Below are 11,083 nucleotides of genomic sequence, written 5' to 3'. Positions count from 1 at the left end.
ATGCTCGTTCTGATGCTGAATGTCTTTATTCTAACAATGTGCCTGTTGTTCTTGAGCTGAGGTTTTGTTGACCTTGTAAGAGGTTCAGCCATGCTATGTGTGCGATCAGGGCAGTTTGGTCAAAAAATCAAACTTAGCATTTGTTCCATACATACTGAGGACTTCAATCCAGCCGTATATCTGTTGAAATGAAACAAGATGCTGACAAATGGAGATCACAATGAGATATCTTGTCCAGTACACAAGATGCATAGCTTTATTATCTTTTGTCTTCAGACATATTTAGGCAAAAATTAGTTATGATTTATGCTATAAAGTTGCTTGGGTGTTCTGGGTTTACTCATTTTATCCATCAAGTAAAACTTCTAGTCTGATCGCTTAGAAAAGTAACATGACGCCTCTCAGCTATAAGGCACATGATCTGAGGTTTCATTCATGTCAGCAGCACAAAATGTGCTCCAGGCGTTTCTTTATTCATCCAAGTGGCTTCTCCCGTCACAACATTTCCACAACTTTGTGCTGTAAAATGACCCTTGATGAAGTACTTGAACAGAAGCACACTAACATTCCACTGCCTGAGGTTTCTTCTCTGAACTACAACCTATAATGTTTTATGATGCTTTTTAATGGGCACAATTTTACGACTTCAAACTTAAAATGCGGTTTAAGTGTTCGACACAGGAAACAACACCATCCTGGCATCACAAAACATTTGCTTCCTGTCGCTACATGTGAAGACCCCGTAACAACACTAATAATGGTCTTAATGGACCTTAGCCTGGGTAGACACCTTATATAATTTGACTCGACCATAGACGAGTGTGTAAGGCTGGGCAAGGTTTGCCCTTCCCTGGCCACTGACTTCACTGTATAATGCTATACTCTGCTCAGTGCTGCTTCTGATTGCTTTTAGAGGGAAAAGTTGGACTGCGTTCCCCAAACCAGCCTATAGATCATGGATCCATTACCACCAATGGTCTCTACGATCAACTTAAATCATGATGCTTTTCAGAAACGCAGCCCTGCCCATTACTGCTGGTCTAGGGTCAGTTTTCTCCGTAATAAGTGCATATTGGCGAACCATTGCCAAACGATCCAGTGTGTATCTGAAAGGTTTCTTTACAACGTATTTTTGCAGCATTGAGCAGTGTAGCCAATCACCTGTTGAGTTCTTGAACAAGATGGCCAATCAGAGGTGTTTAAGGTAGCATTGTTTTGAGCGGTGAGTGGATTTAGGGTTCTGCACGCTAGCAAAACCTCTTATTATAACAAAGTGTAGACTTTATGTAAATAAGATATTCATTGTGCAGTCAGTTTCATTGATTATAATGGAACTTTGTAAGATTGCGATGTTCTTTTCTGTTAAAATTAACAGTGGTTTATGAATGTAGATGCTTTAATAACAAATTGTTTATCAGGAGTGTTTATGCTGGGATGTTAATGTTGTGCAGTTATGTAACTTGAAACTATTTAAGGAAACGTATTAGATTTTTTTAAAGGGTAAGTGCATCTCTCTAGCCTTACCCTAGAATTGGTTCACGCGCTGCCTATGCACTCGACTGAAAACTGTGCTTTAGGTAGAGTTGTCAAAAAGTACCAACTTCAGTACCAAGTTGGTACTGAAATTTTAAAAATGTGACTCTTTGAGCGCTGTTGAGCGGAATCGTAAACACCTCTGATTGGCTATTGGGTTGACGCGCTCATCAGATATGTTTGTGGCTACAATGATCAGCGCTTCAAAAACATTTTGTAAATTATTAGGGCTGGGCGATACAACTGTATCGGTATCGACGGTACACCATTGTCAGTAACAATATAAAACATGTTTGATTTATTGCTCAATATTTTCATTAAAAGTGACACTGTTACAATACAGCGCTAAGAGATCCAGTAAAGAATGCATTTGAATTCGTCACAGAAGTAATAACATCGCTGCGAGATCTCCGTTATTAACGGATCAAACCGCGCTGACGTGGAAACCAGGAGAAACATTGTGCCATAAATGAACTAGTTATAGGCTTAAAGTCCACAGATCAGCAAAATTCACCATGGATTTAATGTAGTAACACTAACTATAACCATTGGAGTTTGGCAGGAATAGTTAAATGCTTTCAAGTACGTCACACATCTTTTTCCACAACTTCAAAACTCAAATATTATCATATTTAAATGTTATTTATTTTTAACGTGATGATCAAAACATTATTTGTTCATCCTTCAAAGATTACCCCCATTTATAAAACTAAAAGTTTCAAGATGTAGAAAAACTCACACTTATTTAAAAATAATTTTTCTTAATTTAATTAATTAATAATAATAATAAAAAAATATTCTCTGGCATTTCTTTATTTTTGCTGTATTGAAAACATACAGAACCGTGAGATCAAAACAGTGGTTTAAATTCAAACTTTTCTAGTTATCTTTAATAAAAAAAAGGTTGTAAAAAATGTCAAAAATTATCGATACCGATATGAAACATTATATTGTGATTATATTTTTAGCTATATCACACAGCCCTGGTAAATATACATCAATAACGCTCATCACGAGTGCTTACAGTGTTTGAAAGCCCAAAGCAGGCGTCTATCAGCGGACTGATCAGCTCATAGTTTTTGAAGCGCTGAACAAGCGCTGCTTGTGCTTTCAAACGTTCCCACTCCCATTTTTTAAAACGCTTTCAAACACTTCTGTGTGTTCTCAAACGCTCCCGTGCGTTGATCATTGTAGCCAATCACAGACATATCCAATGAGTATGTCAACACAATGGCCAATCAGAGGTGTTTACGATTCCGCTCACCAGCACTCAGAGCGTCACAATTTTAAAATTTCAGTACCGACTTGGTACTGAACTCAGTACTTTTTGGCAACTCTAGTGTAGGTACTGTCTCAAGGCCATACATCACATCTCATTTCCACAACCCCTGTTTTCTGGAACTTTTTGTCTCAAGCAGGGGCATAGCTACGCGGTGGCCAATGGGTGGCCAGTGCCACCACTGTAGCGCAAACATTTTGACCGCATAAACAGCTGACTTTTCACAGCTCAAAGAACTATGATACTGGCACAAAGGCCATGCACACAGTCCAGCTGAACTAATAACATGCCCAAAGATGCCTATAATAAGTGGACATGGCAGCTCTGCAAGAGCGCTCCTGGCGAAGCAGCTATGAGCGACACATTTAAAACACAGCAGAGCGAAATGCGAACACGTCTATCAAGTGCAAGTGCTATCAAGTTCATTGAAAAACAATGGAAAAGTAGCACAGTGAAATGAAAACATGTCTCACAGCCTCGAGACATAGCTATAGTTACTTTCCACTGTAACCCCTCGATTTCTACTTGCCCCGAGTGCCATCTAAACCGGCATTTCCGGCATGGGAGGTAGGCGCACTAACAAGTTTGCCAAAGGCCACAGCCTGACCACAGCGTCTGTTTCTTGTGCAATTCTTGAGGGCAAGGGGGTGAGGTTTACTAGCTCTAACTAGCTTACTCCCACCCGGGTCACGGCACCATTGTAACCCCTCCAGTTCTTCTCACCACTCAGAGCGGATTCAAATCTGTGTTTCTGGCATGGGAGGCAGGCATGCTAACAAGTGAGTTTTATTCTTTTACACAAACTGGGTGACAAGTTGAATTTTTGTGTTTTGATGAACCCAAATCCTTGCTTTAATTGCATATTATTTAAAATCCCAGTTTTGTCTCCCCATATCTGCTCTTTGTAAGTTGTTGATATCTACCGTGTGGATGTCTGAGAGCTTGAGTTTTCTTCAGGATGTGAATCTCTAGGCCTTTTCTTTTTGAATTTGTTTTAGTTCATTTAGCACCAGTTTGAGTAATAGCCTCTGCCACTCTCTCCCCTCTTTGTTCTGTTAAAGTTCCCAAGTGAGTGCCAGAAACACACAATAGTGCCTGTCTACCTCTAACAATGGCCGTTACGATTACGAATAAGGGAGGGAGGGAGAGAAAGAGAGAGATCTGTCCTCATCTGTGACGTGTAATTATTTTCAGATGTCATCTCTGCAAAATCCATTTATCTCCAGCTTTTGTGGACCTGTGACAGAGAGAGAGATGTGCAGAGATGGTCATATGAAAAGGGATGTCGCTGTTTGCAGTTACATTGCTTTAACCCTCGCCTCTAAAGCGACCACATGTAGTGTTTACAAAGTCCTGTGGAATATAGAAAGTGCTTTTTTTTGTTGCAAGTTTGCATGGTCACATAAATAAATTTGCATGTTAACAATCCAATTAATCTCATGTTTAACATGATCATGCTATATGATATATACACTACTGTTCAAATCTTTAATACTTTTATTACATTGATCAAAAGTCACATCGAATACATTTCAAAAGCATGCTGTTATTTTAACTTGACTGAATTTTTTTTTCACGGTTTCCACAAAAATATTAAGGAGCGCAAGTCTTTCTTGATCAGCAAATCAGCATAATAGAATGATTTCTGAATTATCATGTGACACTGAAATGTTAAATAATAAAAATTAAATTTTAAAATATATAAAAATATGAGTTATTTTAATTGTAACTAATGCAACAGGTTCACAATATCACTGTTATTACTGTATATTTGATCAAATAAAACATACAAAACAATCTTACTGACCCCAGAATTTTGATCGGTATTGATTGTCACATCAGATTTATGTATATGAAAGAAAGATTGTTTTTTATTATTATTGAGCATGCATGCAATTTGTAATTCATTATATTCCATTCTGTTTGAAATGCATTATTCATTTAAATTATTTTAAAGAGTAATTTCATAATCTAAACTGCAGAAATTAAATATTTAAATGTTTACTTATAATACCGATTACTGATTTTGTTTGGATTTGTTTTTTGTTAAATAGCTGTTATACACACATCTGTGACTGCACATGAATTCATTATTAAAGTGCCAAATTAGGCACTTACTCTTTGAATATGACAGCATAGGATTAGTATAATAAACTATGCCACTTATATATAAATACTTTATAAATAGTGGTTATGGAGTAAAATATGAGTTTATAAAATATGAGTACAAAGATATTGTTTTTTTTGTGGTCTAAACATTTTCAGTTTTTAATGTATTTCGAGTCCATATTATTATACTATTATTGTACACATTAGTAATTTTGATATATATTTACTCTCATTAGTCGTTATAAAGTTGTATTGTGTATATACTCTACACCCATCAGCTGTCTAGATATCATCCAATGCAAACCCCATATCTGTCCCATACTAAACATTTAGTTGTGACTCTGGCTGGCTTCAGTGTCTCTAGTGTTAAGTATTCTGGAGACAAACATCATGGCACTTGCTTTGGTGGCATTTAAGGAGTGAAAGAGAGGGAAGGGGGCATTTTCCCTCACTGTGGGAATACCAATGCAGGGCGAGGGGTGATGACATCACCCTTTATCCTCCTGTTCTTTAATGGGGGGAGGAAGTGGGTGAGAGGTTAGAGAAGAGAGGGGGTGAGATGAAGGAGTTTATTTGGGCGAGAGAGAGGGAGAGAGAGAGGTCTACGTGAGACTGTGAATGGAGTCCCAGGATATGACCGTGTTTGGGTCGTCTCATGTGATCTTTAGAGATCATCTCATTGGCAAACACGATCACACTCATTCACACTCGGGCCTCCCAGTCACCCCATCTCACCACCAAATCACCAGTCCCGACTGTACTCACTTCACCAGTGTCATGTTCTGCTGCTGGACAACATTAAAATTCATTTTCAACGTGTCAACTCTCACACATGCAGCTCTCTTCATCTCCACCTGTCCTTCCGTGTGTCCTGAAACACATTCACACCTGTTGTGTTTGTGTTTTGGCTGCCTGCTAGAAAATGTCCAAAAGTTACCCCGAGCGCCTGTTGTGTGTTGGCCAATCATCATTACTTCCTCCTGGCATTCAAATGCGGCCCAAACATTTGTTGGCTTCTCTCAGGGCCGAGTGGTTTTCATTCAGGTTTTGTTCTCAGACCTCTTTACGAGAAATCAATGAAAGTTGTTTATAATTTGGAGTCACTGTCATTAACTTTAAACGAAATATTAATGCACCAAATCATTTCAGCACACAGTTAGATTAATGAACTATAATTCCTGGTGTGCCATTGTAGATGCCCTCAACTTCAAAGATCATCTAACTGTGTGATTTTAATGATGTTAATGACGTTAATGACGCAATTTTGCTTGCTTAGGTTTGTTAAAACGTCAATGTTGACAGCCATACTTTATTCGGCACATTTATTATTTGTGCATTTATTCAAAGTTGATAAAAAAAGAAAAAAAAAACGGGAGACGACCAATGGCAGACGATGGAGAGTTTGAAACACTTAGGAACTGTTTTTTTTTTTTAGAAAGTTTTTTTCGGCCGATAGTGCTGCAGAAATAACATATTTGGGATCAGGTTTGCTGTCTAACAAAAATAGAGCAAATATGCTTATATTGCTTGTATATAATTTTTTTTTATAGTACTGTATAAATAAAACCTATTATAAATATACTCTTTTACACACAATTTTGCCAAAGCATGTGTTGATGGATATTAAAAGGATTGTTCACCCCAAAAATGTAAATTGTATATCTATCTATCTATCTATCTGTCTGTCTGTCTGTCTGTCTGTCTGTCTGTCTGTCTGTGTCTGTCTGTCTGTCTGTCTGTCTGTGTCTGTCTGTCTAGGTGCTGGTCATATAATTAGAATATCATCAAAAAGTTGATTTATTTCAAGAATTCAACTTAACAGGTGAAACTAATATATTATATAGACTTATTACATGCAAAGTGAGATATTTCAAGACTTTATTTGTTATAATTTTGATGATTATGGTTTACAGCTTATGAAACCCACAAAATCAAAATCACAGAAAATTAGAATATTACATGAAATCCCACAGTAATTATACAGGAATACCATGGTCATTGAACCAGGTTTTGGTTCTTTTGGCAGTGTGGGCAGGTGTAAATCCTGCTGGAAAATGAAGTCAGCAGCTCCATAAAGCTTGTCTGCTGAAGGAAGCAGGAAGTGTTCTGGAAATGTCCTGGTAGACGGCTGCGTTGAGTGAACAGCACATTGGACCAACTCCAGCCGATGACATGGCTCCCCAAACCAACACAGACTGTGGAAACTTCACACTGGACTTCAGGCATCTTGGATTGTGTGCCTCTCCATTCTTCCTCCAGACTCTGGGACCTTGGTTTTCAATTGAGATTCAAAATTTGCTCTCATCAGAAAAGAGGACTTTGGTCCATTGTGCTTTATTAAATCCAGAGTCAATGCAGCCGTCTACCAGGACATTTTCAGAGCACTTCACATGCTTCCTTCATTTTCCAGCAGGATTTGCACCTGCCCACACCGCCAAAAGAACCAAAACCTGGTTCAATGACCATGGTATTCCTGTGTAATTACTGTGGGATTTCATGTAATATTCTAATTTTCTGGGATTTTGATTTTGTGGGTTTCATAAGCTGTAAGCCATAAATCATCAAAATTATAACAAATAAAGTCTTGAAATATCTCACTTTGCATGTAATAAGTCTATATAATATATTAGATTCACCTGTTAAGTTCAATTCTTGAAATAACTTTTTGATGATATTATAATTATATGACCAGCACCTGTATATATAATCTTTATGAGAAATCAATGAAAGTTGTTCATAATTTGGAGTCACTGCACATTAACTTTAAACAAAAAAAAAAACTTAAAAAAAAAACAAACAAAATATTACTGTATAAATAAAACTTATTATAAATATACTCTTTTACACACAATATTGCCAATGCATGTGTTGATGGACATTATATATATATATATATATATATATATATATATATATATATATATATATATATATATATATATATATATATAATGTGTGTGTATCTGATAGAGAAATATGATGGAATGTGAGTAATTTTCCTCTTCTGATGATGGCAGGTAATCTGTGTCTCTCTCACAGCTATGCAGTTTCAGGAGTGGTTACGTTCCCTGCGTTTCAGTGGAGGAGATGGGAAGACTGAAATGGACAATCTGAAGACCCTCCTTCCATCTCTCCCCTCGTCCTTCTCTCTGTCCCTCTCTCCATCCTCCATCATCGGGTTAGGAGCGCTAGCCTCTCTCACAACCTACTGGCTGGTGACCAGACCTCGACCAATCCAGCCTCCATGTGACCTGCAGGCCCAGTCTATACCTGTACAGGTAACCGTGTTGTTGTCAACTAAAACTGGAAATACAGCTCAAATAAAAAATATCAACAGATGATAAAATATAAATGTTACAACTTGTCAACGATCTGAAATAAATTATTTGAAATACTAAAATTACTAACACTATATATATATATATATATATATATATATATATATATATATATATATATATTATATATATATATGAAAAACTGTTAAAAATGACAAAAGCATAACAAAATTACTAAAACTTAAAACTAAAATTGAAATAAACACTGAAACTAATTCAACATATTAAGTAACTCTATAATAGTCTATAAATAATATTAAAATAACATTGACAGTGGTTTATTGCTTACTGTATACTCTTAATGCCTAAATACAGTATGAGAAACCATATGCAGAAATATTGTTTTCACATGATTCCTCATTTCTGTGTGAAGTTTTGGGGGGAAAAAAATCAAATAATAAGTCAAGCCTGCTGAAAAAGCATGCTTAAATCAGCCTAAACTGGTTTGCTGGTCTTCGCTGATTTTCCTGGTCAAGCTGGTTTTAGCTGGTCTAGATGAGCTAGTAAAGCTGGTCTGCCTGTTTAGCTGAAAAGTGGCCAAAATCCCCTTGAAAACTAGCCAACAGACCAGTCTGATCAGGATGCAATGCCCAACTAAAGCCATTTTCTTTTCAGTATTAAAAACATCTTCAACATTGCTTTGCTTTATTCATCACATTGGAAATGGAAGGTCAATTTGAGTATCGCACACTGTAGGGTTGTAAATCGGAGCCTACATGACGATTCGATACGATACTGATTTCTTAACCAATGATTCGATTATTTTCGATACTTCAGAATTCCCCACGATACGATTCGATTCAATACGATTCAATAATCGATATTTTTACATTATATCTATTAAGTTTTAAATAAATCAACAAAAATGTTTATAATTTGCCTTTTATTGAGAATACAGGAACAGTATTTTATTCACATAATGTGTATGTTGTGCTCAATGCACTGCAAATAGAACGGCAAATATAACAGTTACTGCATACAGTTCAAAACTTGATTCTATCGAATCCTGGTGCGTTTTCGTGCATCTTACGTCATCGCAAACGTGCACGACACATGATAGAAAACAGAACGCGGGTCATTATATTGTGTTTTTTTAAATTTTATTTGGTGCTATTATGCACAGCTGAGTGAACAACACCGGTTTACTGTGTGTTGCATTTGGCTTTTTGCTGATTGCAAACGCAGGAGACAGTGGATTTCCATTAATTTGTTGCCCTGAGTCCACGCGCTGTGTGTGTGCAAATACACTGCAGACTCACTCTCGCTCTTATCCAAGGTAATTTATCAACACTATCATCCCTTATGTGTTTTATTTAACTAAATACATCATAATCAGCTAAAAAGCATGCGCAGGTCACTTACTTCCTGAACAAGTGCGCACCCGAGTCCGTGATGCTTTCACATTCACGCGAGCCACGGCACGGTTCGAGTGCAACCGAACTCAGCGCACCTCCTCCAGGCAGTTTCGGGTTTGGTACCCCAGTGTGCACCCGGGTCCACATGACAGACAGCGTTTACAAAATTAGCGATTTTTCATGCGAACCGTGCCCGTTACGTTCCGAGTTGGTTTGAAAGCACCCTAAACGTTAGCGCCTGTTTGTTTACGTTAGTAACTGCTAGCTTGGAATTCGCCGACTAAGTGACTGAGGGTGCATTCACACTGGCAGTTTAGTTCGGGTACTAACTAACGTTAGCCCAGTGCATAACAACAATCGTTTGTACGCATATGAGCGGATGCTGAAAATAGACAGGCGGCAAAACAAACACATTAATCGATACTCTTGCGGACGCATCGATGCATCGAATCGTCGGCTGTATAATCGATGCATCGATACGAATCGATTAATATTTACACTCCTAGCACACTGCATGGTTGGGTAGCTCACTGAACAAGTTTTTGCATCTGCATTTTTTATACTGTGCATCGTATACTGAACTAGATCAATAGCTTTGCATATCAGTTTGAATGATTTATGCTATATTAACACATGCTTATGTTTCCAGGGAGACCAGAGCTGTAGGCGCTCCGCTTTACTGAAGGATGACAATCTCCTGGAGTTCTACTACGAGGACACAAAGACGGCATACGACATGTTCCAGAGAGGACTGCGGATAGCAGGTGTGTGTGACGTTCAAGCAAACACAACCACAGTGTCTCTTGTCCTCTTTCAAAAGCCTGAGAACAGTTTGTGTTTATACAGAAAAACACTTTGCATTTTCTGTAGTGGTGAAATCTGTTGAACCTCGATGATTCAGCGGCTTATCGGTTTTGCTTTCTTTTCATTTACTGCAGTGCTCTGCAAGGCTTTCTTGGATCGATAATGCTTTCATCACATGTAGCTTCCTTCATTAAAGGGATTGTGAAATAGATTTGTAGTCGATTGCTTGAGTTTGAGGTGTTTTTGTGTTCGGATTCGAGAGCATCTGGATTGAAGCTAAAAGACTACTAATTTTAGAACCGTTAAGACAAATGTTAAGTAAGGGTTGATGTACAATGTGATCAGGACACAATGTACATAGAGAAACATAGAAAACCAGCCATATTTACAGTTCAGTAGCTAGTAGTCATTATAAAATATATATTTATGACCACAGAATTTCCCCTATTTCATAGTCAGAATCAAGTGTTCCACAGAGTCATATAATAAGTAAATAACAGTATTCTTTGTGCTGTGCAGGGGACGGCCCATGTCTTGGCTTCAGGAAACCCAGAGAGCCCTATCAGTGGATTTCTTACACTGAGGTGAGAGCAATGCGTGTTATTACACATTTACTACTGTGTAATAAGCATGTAATAACCTAAAAACGGTTATCATGACAATGC

At 37.6% G+C, this 11,083-nt stretch overlaps 1 protein-coding gene across 2 annotated transcripts in view; it reads left to right on the top strand.

The window, feature by feature from the left end:
* Positions 1-11,083, top strand: part of acsl2 (acyl-CoA synthetase long chain family member 2) — a 38,706-nt gene that overhangs the window by 2,139 nt on the left and 25,484 nt on the right. The window contains exons 2-4 of one of the 2 annotated variants that reach the window (XM_077223681.1): positions 7,961-8,199; positions 10,264-10,378; positions 10,938-11,002. In XM_077223681.1, the coding sequence (XP_077079796.1) occupies positions 7,963-8,199; positions 10,264-10,378; positions 10,938-11,002 (417 nt within the window). In that variant the 5' untranslated portion in view covers positions 7,961-7,962. Of the gene's footprint in view, positions 1-7,938; positions 8,200-10,263; positions 10,379-10,937; positions 11,003-11,083 lie in introns of both variants that reach the window. The other variant, XM_077223682.1, reaches the window with a different exon arrangement.

Source organism: Siphateles boraxobius, unplaced genomic scaffold, assembly GCF_051911475.1.
Source record: "Siphateles boraxobius isolate OS27281-9 unplaced genomic scaffold, OSU_SipBor_1 9, whole genome shotgun sequence".
NCBI classification, from domain to species: Eukaryota; Metazoa; Chordata; class Actinopteri; order Cypriniformes; family Leuciscidae; genus Siphateles; species Siphateles boraxobius.
The sequence above is the reverse complement of the archived record's forward strand: the minus strand, read 5'-3'. Positions and strand labels throughout refer to the sequence as shown.